At 38.5% G+C, this 24,612-nt stretch overlaps 1 protein-coding gene across 1 annotated transcript in view; it reads right to left on the reverse strand.

Annotated features, from left to right (window-relative positions):
- Window positions 1-24,612, reverse strand: part of lcor (ligand dependent nuclear receptor corepressor) — a 120,358-nt gene that overhangs the window by 24,228 nt on the left and 71,518 nt on the right. The window contains exons 3-4 of the mRNA XM_055009589.1: window positions 20,884-20,963; window positions 9,915-10,047 (exon numbers count right to left, since the gene is read on the reverse strand). Coding sequence (XP_054865564.1) covers window positions 9,915-10,047; window positions 20,884-20,963 — 213 coding nt within the window. The remainder of the gene's footprint in view (window positions 1-9,914; window positions 10,048-20,883; window positions 20,964-24,612) is intronic.

A 24,612-nucleotide genomic window follows, 5' to 3' on the forward strand; every position in this document is an offset into this window, starting at 1 on the left:
ATGTATTACTTACATGCAGTCTTTGCTCAGTTGACATACATCTTGCTGTTGGCGCTCACAGCCGTGATTTTAACATGATCAGATCAGGTTGCCATGGTGACAGGGCCCTGCTGAACTGCTTGACCCCTTGGCTGCTGCTTGTAGCTATTTCATAACTGCATACCTGTGACTTGTACAGACTAATACCCCCTGTTTTTAAATTTCTCCAAATAACTGTCTGAATATTAATAATTTAGATGATGAAAGTGATCACTTCTCTAAATAAAGTAACAATATGTTCAACACAGAAATAAAGGAATAAACAAGTGGAATGGAGAGAAAACAAGGCAGCAAGGAGGAAAAATAGTACAGTCAAAATAATTTCAGTCTCTAGACGTAGTTTAGTCGGGACTAAAGGTATGAGAACACTGGTGTTTTTACAATATTTTCACACAGTTACTGCAGAGCCGTCATTACTCCTTTAGTCGGAGCACAAAATGTAATGAAAAAAGAAACCAGGTCATGAAACCATCAGAACCGGTGCAAATTAGTTGACAAAACTAAGACACTATTTTAAACAAGTGGAAAAAAAATAGAGGTAGAAATGGTACAGAGTTTAGAACAGCTACACACCGAGAAAGCAGAAAATAGCGGCGTCTATCTGCTGTATATTCTATATTCTGGTGCCTTGACCTTGTTCAAAATGCAGGATAAAGGGACACACACAGGATACTGTAGAGGGCAGAATGTATGTGGTTTTGGATTATGTCAGCACAGCTTCAGGATTACATTTTTTGGGCTAATGTATTGTTTGAAGGATTTAGGGATTGCTTCAGTGACGTGCAATCAAAGTATCCAAATAATACAGCTACAGGTTCTAAAGAGATAAGTGCAGCTGACTTATCTGGGCCACTGCCAGATTAATGCATGAATAACAAATGAGTGTTGTCATTGTGGTTGTTTTGCTCAGGACGTATTAAACAATGAGATCAATGATCAGTGTTTGTTATGGGTTTGTTTTTCACAGCAGGGGATAAGAGAAACTTTGGTTATGACGTCTGGTTTTTTTTTTTTGCCTCCTGGTACTTGTTGCAATTTGAAGTTGTTATTTTTTGTAGTGTACATATTGTTGAATAGTACATGAAGCAGCATTTTAGGTTTAGTAAGATGCTATACATACCAAAACTATGTGGTATGACAAAAGGATATGGCAGTATCTTACAGTATAGTACAGTACAGTGTGGTATAGTGTAATACAATACGCAAATGTCAAATGCTGCAACTAAAAAAAAAAAACCCTTTCTGAAATACAAGAGATTTTAGGTGATGTCGAGGCTCCAGCTCATAGTTATCTTTATTATCAATTCATTTTCTGTTCAGGGTAATTGTTTAGTCTTTAAAATATCTGAAATGTGAAAAAAGTATACCAGAAGCCCCAGGCTGTGTCTTCAAACTGCTGACTTTGTCCAGCTAGCAGCACAAAATGTCAAGATTTTAAATTTAAGATGGTATTAGGCATTACTAAAGAAGCTGGAAACACAAAGGATTCGTAATTTTTGATTGATATTTACAATTATAACAAAATTGTCTATGATTTCTTTTTATCAATGGGCTGTTTGAATCGTTATGTATTAGCACTGCAGTGTGGTATTTTGCATATGGGGGGAGTGAGCTCTTTTAAATCACTGACATTTTAATCTTTTATCTGCACTGTTTGTTCTGTGGGCTGCACAGTAGCTGGGTGGTTAGCACTGTTGTCTTGCAGCTAGAAGATCCCCAGTTTGTGTCCCCGAACTTCTTGGGATCTTTCTGCATGGAGTTTGCATGTTCTCCCTTCAGCATCCAAAAACATACTGAGGTTAACTGGTGATTCTAAACTGTCAGTAGGTGAGAATGTGAGTGTGATTGTTTGTCTCTATATATGTAGCCCTGTGATAAACTGGTGACCTGTCCAGAGTGTCCCCTGTCTTCAGTCAGCTGGGATAGACTCCAGCTCCCGTGACCCTAATGAGGATTAAACTGTATAGATAATGGACGGATGGATGATTGTTTTGGTAATAATTTTAATGCAAATCAATCTTTTTGCTGCATTCATACTTTCTATTTTGTTGTTTTTATTGAATTCATACTCAGCTTTTATTTTATTCTAAATTGTATGTTTTAATTCTTTCCTTTTGTTTCTATGTAAAGCACACTAAGCTACTCCTGTGTATGAAATGCGCTACACAAATAAAAATGCCTTGTTTTCAGTTCTAGAGGCTGTCATAGACTTCGCTGCTTGGCTCACAGATATGTGTTTCTGATCATTTTTATTATACACTGAAAATAGCCAATGTTATTAAAACAAAATTAGAGGATTGAAACCGCCGTGACAATGAACACAAAAATGTCAAACATGAATAATAACCAGAATCATAAAAGGAAGAGAAACGGTGCTGTTTGTTCTATAAGGTGTTTTAAAGATGGCAGCTCCTTTGAACACTGATAGAATAAAATCCTGATATTCAATAACAACATGACACTGGTAAGAGTTTGTTTTAAGAGTGTTTAGGAACACGACTACTGAACAACAATATATATTTTGCACTTTTTGGAAGATAAAAATGTCAAACCTGCCATGTAGTCAAGTACATATAGTGATCAAAGAGGCTGAACAATGAACTCAGTGTGGAACCAGAACAGATAAACTTTTCATTTCTAGCTATGATATTCTCTATCATCAGTGTGACTCTGTGAGCCTCGGGCTGCTGTAAACCTGCGCCACAGCCCTGCATGTAGGCGTTGTTGTGATGTCGCCTAATCCTCTGTTAATGTTATTTGACTTCTGAGCACCTGAACATTGCACTGTGTAATCCCAGCTACTGATATGATCTTGTTGACATGGCATATCTGAGCTTACATCGAGTTATTCTAGCATGTAGACACACTGTGTGGCATTTTCCCCACCCAGCCAGAACCGAACAAACCTTCAATGCTCAGAAAACCCAGGAAGCACGTCAGTTAGCTGAAAATGTGACCTAATTATACGGCTCCGTGTTGACAGGTGCAGGCTGTCACTTTGGGATTTCTCCCGGGGAAATCCCAGCAGGCAGTGACAATATGCGCTGTTTTTGCCAGGAAACGGTGGTTGTGTAACACTACAGGCTCGTGCGGAGACACACAAAAGGTCTCGCTTTGCTGCAACAAAGCAGAGTAATCTGGCAGCTGTGTGTTATTTTAATTTTTGGGAAGGGGTGTGGGGGAGAGTTTCCTTGAGCAGTTTATGAAATATGTCATCCACTGTCAGAGAGGAAGCTTCCTGAGGCATGACGTTAGTGTGTTCTTATGTCTTTGTGCATGATTGTTGTGTATATAATGATGCGAAGAAGCTTTCCTTCAGATCAATGTTACTAAAACAAAGGAGATCTGCATTGATTTTAGATGGTCCCCCCCAGCTCCTCAGTGCAGTGTGCTCCATGACGAGCCAGTGGAACTGGTATCTAATTACACTACCCAGCAAAAAAAAACATCGCACACTCTAATATTTTGTTGGACTGCCTTTAGCTTTGAGTATGGCACACATTCACTGTGGCATCGTTTCCATGAGCTTCTGCAATGTCACAGCATTTATTTCTGTCCAGAGTTGCATTAGTTTTCGACCAAGATCATATATTGATGATGGGAGAGTCAGACAAAGTCTTCTCCGGCACATCCTAAAGATTGTCAGTGGGGCTGAGGTCTGGACTCTGTGGAGGACAATCCATGTGTGAAAATGACGTCTCATGATCCCTGATCCACTCATTCACAATGTGAGCCCCATGAATCCTGGCATCATCATCTTGGAACATGTCCATGTCATCAGGGAAGAAAAACTCCATTGATGGAAAGACCTGGTCATTCAGTATATTCAGGTAGTCAGCTGACCTCATTCTTTGGGAACATAACATTGCTGAACCTGACCAACCCCAGATCATAACCCTAAACCCCCACAGGCTGGTAGACACTAGCCATGATGAGTGCATCACTTCATCCTCCTCTCTTCTTACCCTGATGCCCCCATCACTTTGGAACAGGGTAAATCTGGACTCATCAGACCCCATGACCTTCTTTCATTGCTCCAGAGTCCAATCTTTATGCTACCTAACAAATTGAAGCCCTTTTTTCTGATTAGCCTCACTGATCAGTGGTTTTCTTAGAGCTACACAGCTGTTTAGTCCCAATCCTGTGAGTTCCCTTCACATTGTGTGTGTGGAAATGCTCTTACTTTCACTATTAAACATAGCTGTGAGTTCTACTGTGGTTTGTTCCGACTACATTTGTTCCTTGAAGATGATGGTTCACCACTATCCTTCAGGTTTTAAAATGCGTTGGACGGTTCTTAACCTGTTTTTAGTAGCTTCAGAAATCTCCTTAGTTGTTTTCTTTGCTTGATGCAGGCCAATAATTTGACCCTTCTGAGACAGATTAACATCCTTTCCATGACCACAGGACATGTCTTCCAACATGGCTGTTTAAGAAATGAGAAGCTCCTCACTGCATCAGCTAGGATTAAATAAGTTGTTCCAGCTGAAACATATTCATCAGGGCAGTAATTATCCAATGGAAGGCTCCTACCTATTTGCTTAGTTAAATCCAGGTGGCAAATTTTTTTTTTGGTCAGGCAGTGTGTAAGTATCTGGGTACTGTAAACGACAGTAAACTAAAGCTGGACATAAATAGTGAATTGCTGGTTAGAAAACGTCAGCAACGTTTATTCTGTCTGAGAAAACTTGCCAAGTTCCAGATTGATAGGGACCTGATGAAGCTCTTCTCCAGTTCCTTTATCCAGCCAATCATTTCCTTTTCCATCCTATGCTGGTATGGTTCCCTTAGCAACAAGAACTCCCTAGGGAGGATAGTAGAAGTACCCTTTAAAGTAGCTGGGGTGTGTTGTAACAATCTTAAAGACATTTTTAATACACAAGTTAAAAAGAAAGCTCAGTCTATTCTTATGGATGCTACTCGTCCTCTTCATCAGGAGTACAAGTTGCTCCCCTCCGGCCTTCGTTTGGCCGTACATCAGGCCACAAAAAACAGGTATAAGTTCTCCTTTGTGCCTACCTCCATCTGAGCTATAAACTCCGAGAAGAGGAGGAGGTAACATACTGTGATTTTGCTGCTGTACTTTATTCTGTCTTGCTGCTGCTGACTAAGCGACTGTTTGCACTGATCTAGACCTGACTGAATGACCAAGAATGCTGCTGATGTCCCTGTCTATCTTAGGTTTTGTGTGATATTTTATTGCTTTGATTGTGTTTTTACTGTTTTTTAAATTTTTTTTGAAACATTTTTTAAAACAGTTTTCATTTTTAGCTTATTTTGAATGCTTGTGTAACTGCTGCATAACAAATCACCCTCCAAGGGACAAATAATAAAGCTGAAGTTGAAATTGTATGGGTTCATATACAGATGCTCTCTCACACATCAGCCCAAAATCTCCCGTAGGTGTCCAGTTAGGTTCTAGTGACTATTTAGGACACAGCATGAGATCTACATCATTTTCATCCTCATCAGTGACCCTTCTGCCCTATGGATGATGTCATCCTGGAGGAGACCACTCCCATCAGAACAGAAATGCTCCATCACTAGGTAAAGTATTGATAAAGCCTGGATTATATCCCCTTGCACATGTGCAGACAGACACCATGGACGGCTAGTTGTTGCTATTATACTTTCTAGTTTGGTTCGAGTCTCCTGGAGGACTCTGTTCCATTTATGTGCAGTAGGTTGGGATCTACACTACTGTCAAACACTACTGTGCTTGCAGCATAGTCGCTGCGCAGACACAAATTTGGGACTGTGTTGTAGGCAGTTTCAAAAGTTATTTATTGGTGTCCTCAAGCAGGTGAAAAGAAATTAACTGTCAAATTTCTGAGGGACATTTTGTGACCTTCTAGCAGGGGAAAGAAGGTTCACTGTTACTGAAACTACAGATTTATACAAGCTGCTGGTGTGCTTAAAACTAATGATTACTTTCATTACTGATTAGTCCTGTGCAATCTATAGTCATTTAGCCTATAGATTGTCAGAAAATACTGTAAAAATATATCCTAGTACATGAGAGGATGACAGAAACTAAAAAAATATTTAGGTTAAAATGTATATATATATATATATATATATATATATATATATATATATATATATATATATATATATATATATATATATATATATATCTTCTTCTCCAGTTATCATTTTTATACTGATCAAATAACTGACAAATCAACTAATTGTTTCAGGTTCAACAAGCAATAGTTGCTGCCAGGGTATGACTGCTGAACCTTTTCCATTATTTTGGTGTAAATTAGACATGCTTGTATTATTAAACATGGCTGTATTGAATTTTGTGGCTATGAGTGCTTGATTTGAGTTTAATATATTTGAGTGAAAAGCAAGAAACACAAAAGGGCTCATCCATATTCAGGTCTCATCAAAGAAATGTCCACAAATCAAGAAGTTCACTCATTTCCTGTTGAGTGGAATCTGTGATAATAGACTGCTGACGTTACTTGATGACTCCGGCCTGCTGGTGGACATGCACTCCAGTGTTTGTGTGCCTGACCACCTGATGACAAGTCTGTTACTGTATGAACGGCTGTGTGAGTGCATGTTTGTGTAAGCGCGTGTGTGTCATCATGCCTCTGCCTGTGTGACTGTTTATCTGTCTATTTATAGCAGCTCTGCAGGCAGCACTGCCTGTGTGAGTGAAGCCAGATTGATTAGGGCCGGGCATTGATTGGACAAACATCTGCTTCCTTCCTCCTGGAAAAAACACAACAGTTACTCTCACCAGGCTCAGTTCAACTCTGGCACAAAATATGTGGCTGCATCAGAACAGATGACAACACATTCTCAGTTTAAAGAGGACTATGGCTACTCAGCAAATATTGGGACATTGAGTAGATATTGATTTGGTGTAAACTACCGGTCAAAAGTTTGGGGTCACTTAGAAATGTCCTTGTTTTCGAAAGAAAAGCATTTTTTTTTTCAAAGATAACATTAAATGAATCATAAATCCAGTCTAGACATTGTTAATGTGGTAAATGACTGTTCTAGCTGGAAACAATTGATTTTTAATGGAATATCTACATAGTGGTAACCTATCAATTCATTTTCTGTTTAGGGTAATTGTTTAGTCTTTAACACCATAAAATGTCAAGATATTTAATTTAAGGTGGTATTAGGCAGGGTAAAGAAGCTGGAAACACAAAGCATTTATAATTTTTGATTGATATTTATAATCATAACAAAACTGTCCATGATTTCTTTTTGTCAATGGACTGTTTGATGTGTTAAGTATCAGCACTGCAGTGTGGTATTTTGCATATGTAGACTATGGTGTGCAAATACACTAACGTTCAAAAGTTTGGGGTCACTTAGAAATGTCCTTATTTTTACCCATTTCCAGCAACCATTACTCCTGTGTTCTAATGCTACATTGTGTTAGCTAAAGGTGTTGAAAGGATGATTGATGATTAGAAAACCCTTATGCAATTATGTTAGTACATGAATAAAAGTGTGAGTTTTCATGGAAAACATGAAATTGTCTGGGTGACCCCAAACTTTTGAGCAGTAAAGTCAATAATATTAAGGCTGAAGCCACCATGTTCCCATTGTGCTACACTCATCTAGTGGTAGCTTTGGTGAGATAGCCTTTGACATTCTTGTTTATCAGGTATTACTCAGTACTAAGGCCTTGATTGTGTTCCCTTGAGGACATGCACATGGACAGCTGTGGACACGTACGTGAATACATGAATAGAAGTGTGAGTTTTCATGGAAAATATGAAATTGCCTGGGTGACCCCAAACTTTTGAACCGTAGTGCATGTACCTAAGCTGAGAGTTCAAGTTCACTTTATATTCTCTCGTGGGAGAAATTTGCCATGGAAAAAAGCAAGCTGCACTGCAACACATAGGCCAGAACACATACTACTAAAACGCATAAAATATGTAGACATATAAAAAAAAGAGAGCATGTAAATATAAGGGTCAGTATAAAAGTTAAAGGTACAGTTAGTGATCTGACCCAATATAGTTTAGCATGTGCACTGAAAAAAGAAAAGATGCATATTCATGGTCACATTTGAGGCATTATATCAATATTCTTGAGTTAAACTAAATCTGTGGGGAGAACTGTAAGTCAGATTCCACCCCAAAAGATTCTAAGATGATCGTACCACTCTGTTTCTGCTGCTGTTCCCACTTCATTACTGGTTAATGTAAAATGCAGTACTACCTGTGTACCAGTGTGGGAATGTCGCCACATACAACAGACTTAAAACTCTGGCATATTGTAAAATACGGAGATTTACCTGGTAGTGATAAACTTAATCAGCACATTCACTATTTTATCTGTGATAAATCTAATTGTTGTCTGACTGAGAATAAACATTATTTAGACTTTGAAATGTTAAATATTTGAGACCCGTCAATTGCATTTACTCCTCAAAAAGCTGTGTTCTCTCTGCAATTCAGTTTGTGCTACGACTCTTTTTAGAAAATGTCCATTTTTTTCGGAGGATAACTGAAACTTGTAAATTCATCACAGCGAGGCAGGCGCCTACACATGGACGGCTTACATTCCAATGCATCTGCCTCTGGCTCAAGGTCATTGAACTGACTCTAATATTTTAGCAAAGTCAACAGTCATGACCAGATCTCCAAAGAAGGATACACATAATGTACTGTGGCATAGGTGCTTCACCGTGAGTTAAATGTCGCTTGAGTCAGAGCACAAATGTGGATGAGGTCAACAACAAAAACTCTCATATAGATGATAAGTAGTGAGAAGATCTTGCAAAACTCCTTCACTCCAAAAAGATATGAAGTGTCACAATACATGGAAATGCATGACTAGTGACCAGTGCGTAACTAGTTAATGCTGCTGCTTTCATGTTTGTCTTGCCATGACTGGTATTGTGGTACTTTTGGTTAGGGCTTTCTGGATTTTTAAAGACTCCAATCTCCAAAAAATTAACTGTACTAGTTTTCCCTATCATGTAAAATAACCTTCTACAGAGTTTCCCACATGGCCTCTCATAGGAATCATGCCACTGTTAGTACGGGTCGGAAAAGTGGGTCGGCCTCTATGGCCCAGATCTCAACCAGTTTAGGGTCTACCTGCAAGGCAGAAATGTCTTTGTTCCAGTTGTGAAACTCTGCCAAAGTTACATGTTGTGTCTCTCAGGGTTCAATCCCTGGCCCCCTTTTTCTATCCCAACTGTAAAAGTTGCCTTATTATGCAGATGACACACAACTTCACACACCACTCCCTAATCCATCCTGTATAATTAATTTCATTGCAGTTATGGAGTTGTGCGTGATGAATGGTTTTCAACAAGGGAGTGAAGGTAAAACATTTATTTCAGTTCCCAAAATGGGCTACAATAAAGATACGTTTAGGTTGTTTAAAAAAGAGCAATAAGAAAGATTTCAACATGCACTACTGTTCAAAAGTTTGGTATCACCTAGACATGTCCTTATTTTTGAAAGAAAAGCATTTTTTCCCCTGAAGATAACATTAAAAGAATCAGAAATCCAGTCTAGCCATTGTTAATGTGGTAAATGACTTCTCTAGCTGGAAATTTTTAATGGAATATCTACATAGGGGTACAGAGGACCATTTCCAGCAACCATCACTCCTGTGTTCTAGGCTAATTGATGATTAGAAAACCCTCGTGCAATTATGTTAACACATGAATAAAAGTGTGAGTTTTCCTGGAAAACATGAAGTTGTCTGGGTGATGTTTGCATGTTGCATTACCAAACATTTCTGATTTTGAAATAGACCTCTGGAATGTGGTATGTTCTTCCCATTGTCAAAGAGCTGCTCAAATGTAATCTCTTCTGAATTTGTTGGGTTTCTCTCTATAATATCACCTGAACTTAACTGAATAAACGGAATTGAATTACCTTTTCTGTGGAAAACAGCATTGAGGAAGTCTTGGGCCTGTCTCTCCAGCCGGCTGATCCGAGACTGCTCCTGTTTGAAGTCTTCACACTCCGACAGCACGTGGCTGCCTCTACCGTTCTCTACACTGTGGTCCTGCACAGATAAACACAATGTGACTGAGTGGAGGTCTGGTATGTCAAAGAATGTCACTTTTCCACAATTATCACATAGCAGACAGCACCACTAGTTGTTTTTCACGATGATTGCCCAGCAGTAGATGTCCATGGTTCCCCCGCTGTTCTGTGAGTCAACAGATGTGTTGTGCCGACCTCTTTATTCATTGGCTTGAAAATGATAGACTCTGCCAAGTCTATAAATACGCAAAATAGATTTTTTTGGCACATGTTGTGGCAGTATTACACTCTCCTCTGTATCTTGGCAAGAATTAGGCCTAGATTTCACTGGCTTAAATCAAAATGAGTAAACTGTAGGGCTGCAAAGTTTTTGGAGATGACATTTCAACGGTCTAAAGCCAAAAAAATCCTAATTTAGTGTATTCTGTGCTGATTGGTGATCACAACTAAAATTTAAAGATGAATTGTAATTGTATTTATTATTTAGGAGTGTTGGGTGCGATTTCTGTGTGTTTTAGTTGTCAGTACCTTCATTTTCAGACCCTCAACATTACTGCCACTTAGCTTTGTCTGATCTCTAACCTCACAAACTGCTGTGACATCCCACTTCAGGAATGGGAAGGTATAAAAATGTGGCTGTGGTTAATAGCCAGCTGTGTGGAGAATCACATAAATTCTTGTTAAAGTATAACAAACCGGCCAAAACCAGTAAAATGGCAAATGAAACGCTACAATACTACAATTTCATTTAGCAGACGCTTGAATCCAAAGCGACATACATCTGAGAGTAGACACAACACAGGCAAGGATCTAGTCAGGAGAAAACAACCTGGATCAGAGTCAAAAAACAAGTTGAAGAGTCATAATAGGACCATGGTGTCTACAGGCAGTGCAGGCATAATAGGAATTTTAGAATATTAGAGAGCCTGGACCAGGAGTTGTGCTGAATGTTCAGACACAAAGGCTCTGATCCTCCTGATATTGTACAGGGAGAATCGACACGACCGACCAACAGAGGCCACGTGAGCCTTGAAGGTTAGTTGGTAGAAGGAATGTAAAAAGCATAAAATGGATGTATGCCTTCCCAATAAAGGCTAATTCTGATGAAACACTAAGTTGTAGCATTGATGGCAGACAAAGCTTCAAATGTGGATGTTGCTGCAAATTCTAAAACAAGATGCTTCATACAAACCTTCAACAAGGTTTGTACAATCAGTACAGTTTCAAACGGACAGTGTTTCACTCCAACCAAATGTGAAATATGGTCACATTTGCCCTTCTAGTGTTGAATAATGAGAAGCTGACCTTTGACCTTCTGGATATAAAATGTCATCACTTCATAATTTTATCCTTTTAGACATTTGTGTGAAATTTTCTCTGTAATAAAGTATGAATTCTTGACTTATGACCAAAAAGACCTTTGACTGCCAAAATCTAATCGGTGCGTCCTCGAGACCAAGCGAACGTGGGCACTTGATGTAATAAAATTCCCCTCAAGGCATTCTTGATATATCATTTTCATAAGAATACGATGGACATGAAGTCAAAGTGGCCTTGACATTTGACTGCCAAAATCTAATCACTTCATCCTCAAGTCCAACTGAACATTCATGACAAATTTAAAGACATTCCCTCAAGGCGTGTCTGAGATACAGAGCTCATGAGAATGGGAAGGACAACCTAAAAAGATGATCCGGAAGCAGAACCAACCAGAGCTACACTACCGGTCAAAGGCTTTACAACGCCCCAATTTGTCCAGTTTTTTATTGAAATGCAAGTAGTTTTAGTCCAATGAATAGCTTGAAATGGTACACAGGTAAGTGGTGAACTGCCAGAGGTTAAAAAAAGGTAAGGTTACCCAAAACTGAAAAATAATGTACATTTCAGGATTATACAAAAAGGCTTTTTTCAGGGAACAAGAAATGGGTTAACAACTTAAAGCTGTTCTGCAGCAATGGAAGTTGATCAAGCCTTGAAAGTTGGTGCTACCAAATCCTACAGGTGTCCCAACTTTTCATGATCACTTCCAACCCCTTCTGTCTGCATAAAGTAGTGTTGGAACACACCGTGACACCAAACCCTCCAGAGCATTATTTGAACAGTATTGTACTGCAGAAAGTAGTGTGTTGCAATAAAAATGGTGAGGAAAAGGCAATTAACAATACAAGAGAGACAGACCATCATAACACTTAAAAATGTAAGTCTTTCCTACAGAGAAATTAGAAAGTCAAGGTATCAGTGAGTACAGTTTTCTGCACCATCAAAAGGCTCAGAAACTGGAGGAAACTCTGACAGGAAGACGTCTGGAAGACCCAAAGCCACAACAGAATCAGAAGACAAGTTTCTGAGAGTCAACAGCTTGGTGATAGGAGGCTCACAGGACAACAGCTTCAAGCACAGCTTAATAGTGGTCATAGTGAGAAGTCTCAGTTTCAGCTGTGAAGAGAAGACTTGGAGTTGCAGGTTTGACAGGTGGAGTTGCCTGGCCCATGAAACACTGCCAATGGACTACTGAAGACTGGAAGAAGGTTTATGGACTGATGAATCAAAATCTGAAATCTTTGATTCATCACAGGATTTTTGTACATCGTCGAGTAGGAGAAAGGATGGTTCCTCAGTGTGTGACATCAACTGTCAAACATGGAGGAGGAAGTGTGATGGTCTGGGGCTGTTTTACTGGATCCAGGGTTGGTGATTGTACAGAGTGAGAGGAACCCTGAACCAAAACATCTACCACAGCATTCTGCAGCACCATGCAGTATCCTCTGGTATGTTCCTAGTTGGTGAGGGGTTCATCCTACAGCAAGATAATGACCCAAAACATAAGTCCAAGCTATGCCAGAACTACCTTAGGAAGAGAGAACAAGATGGTAAACTTGAAAACATGGAGTGTTCAGCACAGTCTCCAGACTTTAACCCCATGGAGCTGGTTTGGGATGAACTGGACAGAAGACTGAAAGCAAAGCATGAGAGTTGGGAAGAACTTTCTAAAGAATATTTGATTTCCATTGTGGAAAGAATGCCACAAGTGTGTTCAGCTGTTATATCTGTCAAAGGTGGCTACTTTGATGAGTCAAAAGTTTATGGATGTTGTTTTTAACATCATTTGTTTATTTGGTCTATGCTTTCATTTCAGAGTACAATGAGACATTAACATGCATGCATGTCAGCTGTAGCGAGTGCATTGCTGATGTCTTTACAACAGTAGGGCATCTGAGTGTGTGTTTATGAGTCTGGGTGGGACAAAGCAACACAGATAAGAGTGCATTTTTAAAGCCATCTCTCCCTCTTTCTGTCTTAACCTCTCAGTGCTCTCCTTCTGCTGGCGGTTTGCATGGCTTCAGATCAATGAATCAATGGTCTCCACCCACTGAAGCTCCTCTGGCATTTTACAAACAACAGTGAGTGGAGAGAGCATTCAAAACCTGAAAAGATTAACAAAAAGTGAAAGCTCGATTCAAGAGAGAAGAGGGCTCTAATTAAGGCCTCTGCAAATTTGAATGGGATTTTTTCACTCTCGACAAAATAGCTGACCATTCAGAAAAGGCTGCTGAAAAAAAAGATTTCCTGTAATCCCTGCTAAGATTTGATTGACCCAAAAATGTTCCTGGGTCATGTTTAATCGTACAAAAGTGTCAGAAAACAAAAAAACCCCAATAACCATTGTTTATATCTCATCGTTAACTCCATTATTAACAATTTCTATCAGTATTAAGTGCAGTGTTCTTTAGCTCTCGCAGATCATGGACCAGTGAGGATAATTCACTCATTTTTCATTAAAAAAAAGCATGTTAAAACTTATTTTACTGTGTATTGGTAAGACGTACATATAAAATACAATTGTTTCACATGGCATTGGTTTTTTAAAAATTTTATTTTACATTTTGAATGAGTTTCTTTTTATGGAGTTGTTAAATAACACCTCTTCTGTTCAGGGTGCAAACATGTGAAATGAACCAATTTTATTTCCTATGCTGATTACACTTATTAAGCCGAGCAGAAGAAGTTTCAATCCGCAAAAATACTTTGAATGCATTTTTTTTTTAGATTTTTTATTTTAAAATGAGTCAATTTGACCCGCAACATAACAGGAGGTTTAATTGATTTTGTGCTGTTCTCAATTTAGATTTTTGTTGTTGATTTTCTGTTCTGATCTGCGATTCCTGTATTACATGCACTAACGAGCTCTGACAAAAACCACTGTTAGCATGACTTTGTGAGCATGAGGAGGGGCAGACAGAGAGAAGCAGATGGGGGTTGATGGAGGAGGGTGGCGGTGAAGCGAGGATGTTTTTAGGAGACAGATGGCTGACCTCAGAGGTCCAACCGGGGTCAAGACGAAAAACAAGCGACAATCAATGACTGAGGGAAGGACACCCCCCTCCCAACTTCCTTCCCTACCTGCTTTCATACTGGTTTCACAAACTTGATGTTAAAATAGCTGTTAATGGTAAACATCCCCAAAACCATTTTACTCACCCAGTGACTTACAATTAGATAAAGCTGGGGTGCCAAACATGCGGCCCGCAGGCCAAAACAGGCCCTCCAGAGGGTCCAATCCGGCCCGTAGGACTATTTTTTAAAGTGTAAAAATTACACAGAAGACATTAACTGCAGATTGTAAATTTGCAAAGCTATAATTTTTAAATAATTTCTAGACCACGACAAGTTGTTTTGATCATAAAGTAAAATACTAGATTGCTCATTGTTCTTTTGTCGTTTTGTGCCTCATTTTTGTAATATTTTGTCTTTTTTGTTGGTTTCTTGTCTTTTTTTTTGTCTGACTTGTCGTTTTGTTTCTCGTTTTTTTCATTTTGTGTTTCCTTTTTGTCTTGCTTGTGTTTTTTGTCTTATTTGTCATTTTCTTTCACTTTTTCATTGTTTATTGTCTTGTTTTTGTCGTTTTGTGTCTTTTTTTGTCTCATATGTGCCCTTTGTCCATTTTTTTTGTCGCTTTGTGTCTCGTTTTTGTCATATTTTGGCCCGTTTTTGTTGGTTTTTTTGTCTGACTTGTCGTTTGTCTCATGTTTTAGTTGTTTTGTTTCTAGTTTTTGCCATTTTGTGTTTCCTCTTTGTCTCACTTGTGATTTTGGTCAATTTTCTGTCGCTTTGTGTCACATTTCTGTGATATTTTGTCTTGTTTTTGTTTTTTTTGGTCTCACCTTTGTCGTTCTGATCATAAAGTAAAATATTATATTGTTCGGTTCCAGATACCTGTGACTAAATGTTTTGTGCCTTTATAGACACACTGTGATCTGTAAGTTTTAATGTGTAAATGATAAACTGAGGCTTAATGTTGTTGAAATTGAAATTATTTTTCTCAATAAATTACAGGCTGTTCATGATGTTTTGTAAAAAGATAATTTCTTAAATGTAGATATTTTCTGAATGTACTTTTTTGCACTAAAACAAAAGAAAGTTGTGGTTATTTATAGGTTACTGTGCTGTGATTTTACTGGTCCCATCCACTTGAGATCAAATTGAGCTGAATGTGGCCTTTGAACTAAAATGATTTTGACACCACTGCTATAAACTACTATGCTGTGAAATTTCAACAATTTTAACTGAAGGAATGATGGGTTTGTTGGATCTCTATATATTTTTTTCCGACTGATTATTCTTATGGCATTTTTCTGCAAAAGGGAAAACTGATTGGAAGTTTGTCTTATAGGCATTTCCCCCAAACTTCAACACAGTAGGTGAGATATGGAACAATCAGAGAATTATAGAACATTTACAATGCTTTGTTATTCAACAAATCCTTTACTTTGTATAATACAGCAATTGTTGTATTACAACTCTGATCCATCCTTTATTACAGATTCCCGTTCAAAATAGCATTGGTGTTTTCTCTTGGCTTTCAAAGAAAGAATTTGTCTCCTGATCCACACAGTAGTGTTAAAACCGACCATTATGGGAATAGAGAGTGGGGGTGATGCCAACAAGTGACCCTGCCTGGAATCATATAGGGACCGTTAAACACCCCTCAATCTTTGTCTTCTTTATTTTTCAGTGAATTGAAGGCCTGTGACACTGAGGCATGAATGCTTTCTTTACAACAGAATAGGAAGAAGCAAGTACAATAGAAATCTATGTGCATATGTACAAATGGGTGACAAATTAAAGGAAACCCTGAATAGATGAGTAGAGAAACACATTGAATGCAGACGCTTACACAGGTAAACTGCACTTTAGCATTTAGCGATAACCAAACATGATCTGTGTATAAAAACGCTGCAGTTGATTCTGAATTTGTATCAAGGTGGTGGAAGCTTCTGTCACAAAGACTGCTCAACTGAGTAGAATAGGAGGGTCAGTCCAGAGTTGGAGGACATTTGGGCTTCAAACTCTTTGAAAAATAAACCTTCTCTTTTACAATTTTCTACTCCATATTCATCAATAATAGGTAATAAACTATCAAAGACTGGATTGGCTCAGCTTACACATCAGTGGCACCATTTTTATTCCATGGTTTATTTGTTGTTTGCTAACCCTACTCTAATCACATTAACAGGGTTGTTAATCCATGCTAATGTTAGCTTTTTCTCAGGAGTAGAAGCTAGATATTTAGCTGTTACTGCTGATAAAGAGGACAAACTTACTGATGGAAAACAGTCAAGAAAAAAGTAAAAAGAAATAGTCTTTTCCTGATAATATGAGGTAGAGTGAGACATTCAATCAAGGCTGACAATGTTATGGAAAATATGAAAAATAGAAGAGAGGACATAACTTTGCTCTACCCATTCTTTAGGAAAACTGATGATGTTAATTCCAGTGTATTATGTGATTCACTGTTTTCCTCTTCTTCTACCAGCTAAACAGTTTATACTAACAGGGTTGTTGTGGGACACATGTTCCATGCATAATAATTATTATTTAAAATATTATGTTAACAAAATGTTCCCACAATTATAAGAGACATCAATGAAAAAAATAATAGTAAAAAAAGAAGATTTAAATTTAATTTTAACAGTTTTATTTTAGATTCAGTTTGGTCATCTGGGGGGTGGGACAAGAGAAAAATGTCATTTTTAGAACTCCAGACTTATTTGGTATTTTTAAAAATATTTTCAAACATTCTTTTCTCCTAGTTATTTTTAGATTTGGTCTCAGGACCAGTACCTTTACACAACAACTGCATGTTTAAATATTAAGTACAGGGATTATTTGAAATTTGATGAGTGGGACATAAAATGTCCTCCAATTCTGAAATGACCCAGGAACAGTGACTAAAGTGAAATCTGCATCGGGTGTACGTACTGCAAAGATATCGGTAAGTAGGGTTGGTGCCAGAAGGCCTGAAGAAATCTGAACTCTTGACGTCTAAAGTGATTGGATCCATTGGCTCTGCAATGCTTTAGGGGGTATTTTGCTGACAAGGTTCGGAGCCACTTGTTCACACTGCAAATCAGTACAAAGCGGTTCTGTGTGATCACTTGGAGAGCACTGAATCTGTTCTGGCAGACTGTGGTAACACTTTATTAACCCTTAGATGCATCAGTGGGTCAAAAGTGACCCGGTGAGGTCGGTTTTTTGCAATATCTTTGCAATGAGAAGTTTTTATCATTTCATATTCCAGCTTTTCCTCAAAAACATGTTTTTGATATTCCATTTAAATTTTTAAGTTGCCTTTTATACTTTTAAAGAAATTGTAATGTTTGTACTACCACCCCAAGCTTGTTATCACTGATAATATCATATCAGAGAGTAGCATGGAGAGCTGGATGGAGAGCAGCAACAGCTGGAGGAAAAGAGTGGAAAAATGTCAACAAAATGGACGCTGACATTCTTCTGTTGCTGGTTTTGTGTAATATTCTTCTTTTTCAATTAACAAAATGTTCAAAATCTGTTATAAAGTGAAAAAATAAACATATTTCAACCATGAAATCATTCTTGTGTGGACAAAAATATCATACAAACAAATAATACAAATTATTATTCTCAACCAAAATGACAAAAATGGCAGAAAAACACATTGATTCTCATTTCTGACCCACTTGTATCTCAGGGTTATGGTACTTTGTGTTGGTTTCTCCTTTGTCATCCATCTTTAAACAGTAATCAGATAAACACATTATTATTCTTCTCTGAACACCTTTTAGCCGATGAGGAGCTGTGAGGAGGCACCGTCCGCTCTGCTGCTGTGGGAGTCTCACTAATTTACACTCATGTCACCATCCTTCTCCTCCTGCCACATACATGCACTCACTCACACACAAAGACTCACCTCCAAATCATTATGTCACGTTCCTTTCATAAGCTAAATTGGGGTCAAGACCATGATGGTTTTACAACACAAATAACATGCGGTGCAGCGGGAGGAGGACAGGTTACGATGCGACGCTTTCAATGGGAAGCTCAAAAATGGCAGCAGACAAAAACGGAGAACATGTGGACAAAGAAAAGGAGCTGATTCACAAAAGCAATGTAAGTACACATTAAAAGACCTAATGGAAACACACATTAAGCATATTTTCTTTAGCAATGTTTTAGAAAATTGGTGAAACGTTCTTATCGTGTCCTCGTTTAATCTAAAAGGCATACAGAGCACTGGAGTGCAAGCACTGAATATGTTTTTAGGCTTTAGGCATAGTACATGTTCATCTTTTTATTTTATTCAAGGTCTTTCTAATTGTAAGCCTTGATGAAAATGTCTTCCAAACGCTGCAGGGTTCATATTTAAACTCTACGTCTGAGAGGTTTGAAGGTGAAAACTTCTCATGGTCAGTCTTTGCAAAACTTTCATTTAGTTTGAAGTTTGACCATCTGAGAAATGTGTTTATTTGCTTTAGGAGAGTTAGATGAGAAAATGGACAGCTTGGCTTTAGCCTAGCTTAGCACACCAGAAGCATGTGGAATATATTAGCCCATGGTTTGGGTGCCTGTTCACATACAGTGCCAGCTTTGAGTACTGTCCAGTCTTTTCAGTGGAAATTGACAAGTGTTTTTGCTCCAACTTATATTTCTGAAGTAAATTTTGATTACACTACATCATGGCTATGGAATATTGACACCACTGGTTGTTTTGATGGCGTCTGTCAGCCTCGCTTTCACGATGCAATTGTATTTGCCACTGGGTATGAAATCTCCTGGGAAACTGAAGGCTCAATTCATAGTTAAACATGAACAAACAGCAACAGCAAAGACTCTATTCAAAGAAAGAAAAGACGTCCATTTGTCAGAGAAGGCAAAGACGGAGTGACGGAAACCAAGGTGAACATTGGACAGACATTCATTAATGGAGAAACTCGAGGAGATGATTATTTTGACTCAAAGAAGTTGTCAGTTGCCACTTTAACCTGAGCTAAATACCTGCCAGTTTGATCTCCAAAACATTTTTTTGACAAAATTTTACTTTATGTTTAAAGCATCTGATTTTCTAGACTAGACTAAAAACCACCATCATGTAAAACCATTCTTACTGTAAAAATAATAATAATAATAATAATAATAATAATAATAATAATAATAATAATAATAATAATAATAATAATAATAATAATAATAATAATAATAATAATAATAATAATAATAATAATAACTAGAAAAGCACTGAGAGAGCACAGTACTCCGCCAAGGCTGTTCATTCCCCCATATGACATTGTCAGAAATGCAGCTTTTTTGCTCCACCAAGGAACGCGCTGGAGTTATGTGATGATCGGTGTACGTTTGTCCTTCCGTCTGTTTGTCTGTCTATCAGCAACATTACTCAGAAACAGACTAACGGATTTGGATGAAATTTTCAGGGAAGGTCAGAAATGACACAAGGCCCAAGTGATTAGATTTTGGCAGTGATGTGGTTTATAGTCTCGATCCAAAGATTTGTTAAAGATTTCTGTATCATTGTGAGATAGTGACATGGCGTCACTGTAACTATGACAACAAGAGAACACTACGTCAGCTGCATGCTGGCGATCACATGATTGCGATCCTACTACAAATCCACCGCTGTGGACTTATCGGGACTTATCTGTCGGAAATGATACGACTGAGCAGCCTTGGTGGAATACTGCGCTCTCTGAGTGCTTTTCTTGTTTTTAGAAATGCAGCATTTGTTCTTTAGTTATTGATGATCAGAAATCACGGTAACATAGAATGTGTCCATTTAATATAGATGTACCCACAAACAAAATGACCTTGTGTTGAGTACAGGTGTGTGTTATGCATGTGTACGTTATGTACGGATACCGAATCGCATGAACTAAATATGTGGCAGGTAGTGGGAATTAATAGGACTCAGGAACACCCCCACAATTTAATCAATTGTTCCTTGTATCATATCAGATGGATAAGTCCCCATAAGTCCGCAGCGGTAGACTTGTAGTAGGATAACAATCATAATCATCATAATCGTCAGCAGGCAGCTGACGTAGTGTTTACTTGTTGTCATGGTTACAGTGACGCCATGCCGCTATCTCGCAATGATGCAGAAATCTTCAACACATCCGTGGATCCAGATTATAAGCCGCATCACTGCCAAAATATAATCAGTTGGTCCTTGTGTCATTTCTGACCTTCCCTGAAAATTTCATCCAAATCCGGTGGTCCATTTTTGAGTAATGTTGCGCACAGACAAACAGACGGAAGGACAAACATACGGCGATCGTAACATAACTCCGCCGTGTTCCTTGGTGGAATAATAATAATTATATTCAAAATAATATTTTTTTTCTTTGGCACCTTCCAAAACACATTTGGGGAAACAAAAACGTAGTTGAACTTGAGATTTAGCAAACTCCACATAAATGAGGTCCAGTGATTCAGGACTCAAAAGTGACAACACCCAACAGTTTCTGACTTCTGACAAAATAATCACACTGGCAAATGAAAAAAAAAATGTCGCAGTGCCTCCTACCTTGACTTTCTCACGTCTTAAGCAGCAGAAGAGACAGTTTTCATCAAAGGACCAGTCAGACACTTCTTCTGGCTCGCAGTCTGGATCAGAGAGGAAGAAAAAAAAAACCTATCAGGTTAAATAATGACAAACTTCTGCTCCCATAAACCTCAGTATCTCCCAACCTGATTCATTCACTCATTCTACCAGTCAACAGACATTTCAGGTCAGCTAAGTGGGAAGCAAACTTTTATCCAGATTTTTTCCTGTTGTTTTCTACTTGAGCTCACATATAGCCTTTTGTTTGCACTACGTGTTTGTTTTGCATTAATGTAGAATAAATATCCAGGTAAAGGGTGAATCTTCAAAACAGCTGTGCATGAGGAGTGCATGAATCAGTGGAGGAATCCCAGCACAGCGTCTGTTTTCATTCAACACCCAGCCAAGCCTGCAGAGACTGACAGCTGAGGGACCTCAACCCACAACAACGACAGCATAAAAATGATTCATTTTTAATTACAGCCAATGATTAAATTTCCACGATGACTGACTTCATATGTCAAGTATGCTGTGTAAAAACGAACCACACCTGTGATTGACAGATAAACTCAATCCGCTATCGAGTTTATCGTTGCCGAAACGCTGCGGGAACACCTGTGTGAGGGTGCATCTAAATATGTATGTTTCTGGGGTATTCATGCCCTAAAGCCCTATTTGCACAGAACTAATTACCATCTTTCAAGGCAACATTTTCTAAAACATGTTTAGTGAAGTTGTTCAGTGGCGTCTCCGTGGTTCATTTGGCTGCCCGTCATGAGGATCCAGCTCTTTTGACTCCAAAAAGCCCTGGCTTTAAAAGTATTTAACTCAACTCTGAATTCACATTTGAAAGTTATATGTGCAGAATGCAAGATTTTGAGCATGAATATAGCATTAATACAACAGCAAACAACTACCTGCAGTGTAGAGAGACAGTGGAGAATGAGTGTGTTATCAGAGTATCTATGTTCTATGTTTTGGCAGTGAGTCCAGTCGTGTGTGCATGTTAGTGCACGTGAGTTCCTCCCTTTAAAACTACTGTCTTTCCTTGAGCTGACAAACAGACTGATGGTGACCTCCCACGTCGCACTGGAAAAGCAAAAGTGAGGTCGGAAGGATTCAATCGACGCCCTAAAAGCCAAAGATTTTAAAAACTAATTCTTTTTTTAATCCACCAAGGAGCGCGGTGGAGTTATGTGATGATCGGTGTCGGTTTGTCCATCTGTCTGTCTGTCTGTTTGTCTGTTAGCAACATCAATCAAAAACGGACTAACAGATTTGGATGAAATTTTCAGGGAAGGCCAGAAATGACACAAGGACCAAGTGATTCGATTTTGCCAGTGATACGGCTTATAGTCTGGATCCATGGATTTGTTCAAGATGTCTGTATCATTATGGCATGGCATCACTGTAACTATGACAACAAGTGAACACTACATCTGCTGCCTGCTGACAACCACATGATTGTGATCCTCATACAATTCCACCACTGCAGACTTATCAGGACTTATTCGTCTGAAATGATACAAGGAACAATTGATTAAATTGTTTCCAAGTGCCAATTCCCATCGCCCGCTACATATTTAGGTCATGTGATTCGGTATCCGTACATAACGTACACATGCATAACACACGTCTGTGCTCAACACAAGCTCATTTTGTATGTGGGTACAGCAGGTCCTCAGTTTATGACCTCCTCAACCTACAGCATTTTGTGGTTATGTCGCCATCTCCCATAAATTTATTACGAATGTACGGCGTTTGTGATGTTAAAACTAATTTTGTGTGGGAACTAGTTGGCGAGCGGAGCAGACGAATATGTCATCATGGGCTGCTATATGAGGAAGATGGCTTTATGTACATTGCCATATGGTGCTACATTCGGTTTCTTTCATCTGTGTCGTTTTTTCGAAACTGGAAACTTGAATTGTACAGTGTTTTTATGTCCTAGATTATGATTTTCCCACTGTGTTAGCGTAGGTGAGCGACATAGGTACTTATGTCCATATGTGACTTATGGCGAAAATCGCGTAAATAATAAACAAATGCTGCATTTCTGACAATGCTATATGGGGGAATAACCAGCCTTGGCGGAGTATTGGACTCTGAGTGCTTTGCTTGTTTTTTATTATGTCATTCAACTAGCCTATGCACACTTGTTTCATTTCAGCTGAGTATGAGAGTCTCTGGTGCTGCTCTGTTACTCCTTCTCCAGCTGGTGCTCTAGTATATCCAGGTGGTTCTGAAAATGCACAGAGAACCTTTAATGAAAACTAACTTAAGTCTTCTGCATAATTTAGCAAACTACTGCCAAGCTAAACCATGTTTTCTAACAAGTTAAACCAGTTGAAAATATATTTAGATTAAATGTGTATAGCATCTCCACCCCTCCTTTACAAGATAAAGTGGTTTATAGACAATGGATGGAAGTAGATGGACCCGGTGTGATCTAAAGTATCCTTCTCTTATTGCTCCCAATCTTTTACCTTGGGGTCTGGATTCAAGCAGCTTAGCCGTCAGCTTTGATTGTGGCCATTTCTATCATCAGAATAGAAAACCTTAGACCACTGAGGACTACTTTTACTTAATGATTTTCTTTCAGATTACATAATGGACCAAAACTATGTCCAAAACCATCTTTTTTTTAGAGCTTATTAAAGACGGAATGCTTCTAGGCAACAAAGAGAATAGAAAAACACAATCTTAACTTGTGATTTTATGATTTAGTTACATTATTGTTTTGCGGTAGAGAAATGTTCTTTCTTCACACTTGATGTTGACAGTATAATCCATCACATGACCGTGACCCTGCTCCATCATATGACCATGATGGATTTCACAGCCCAAGGAAGTTTAAAAACTCTGCTAACTGATTTTCATATGGCACATCGACAAATAGGAACAATGACTGCTGGAATCTTTGAAGCATGCACTGAGCAAAATATGCAATTTGAAGTTAAAGAATAACCAACTACCAGGCTGAAAGAAACATGGTTGCAGGTTTTGAGTCTCTTTCACCTCCCAGCAGTCACCCTGAGTAAACATTTACATCACCGCAGCAAGGTTGGAAGTTAAACCACTAAAGGTCAGCAGTAAATACATGATAAGCCTATCATTAGGTTCTTATGGAACTTGACATGGAAACTAAGTCCCAAATCATGGGCCAGAGTCTAAGATTTGTTCAAATATCCAAAAAGCTTCTTTGAAGATCTTCAAAAAATCACCAGGAGTAGTCAGCATTCAAAGGCAGAAAATCCAGGAGTAGTTCTTAGCAGTGATGACATCACAAGAAGATACTGAAGACACTGAGCTGTGTATCATCTTTTACGCTGTAAGATTAGGTGGGTCATTCCAGAATTGGAGGACATTTTACATCCCACCCACCAAATTTGAAATAATCCATGTACAAAATACAGCAGAAAACTAAAACATGCAGTTGCTGTGTAAGTGTACTTGTCCTGAGACCCCCCCTAAAAAAAAACTAGGAGAAAAGAATGTTTGAAAATATTTTTTAAAATACCAAATAAGTCTGGAGTTCCCCCTAAAATGCCATTTTTCTCTTGTCCCACCCCCCTATTTTAATCTCAAATAAAACAGGGAATAAAAATGGTACCACTGATGTGTAAACTGAGCCAATCAAGCCTTTGATAGTTTACTACATATTATTGATGAATATGAAGCAGAAAATTGTTAAAAAGAAGGTTTATTTTT

The sequence above is a fragment of the Amphiprion ocellaris genome, chromosome 4 (genome assembly GCF_022539595.1).
Source record: "Amphiprion ocellaris isolate individual 3 ecotype Okinawa chromosome 4, ASM2253959v1, whole genome shotgun sequence".
In the NCBI taxonomy this organism is placed as follows: Eukaryota; Metazoa; Chordata; class Actinopteri; family Pomacentridae; genus Amphiprion; species Amphiprion ocellaris.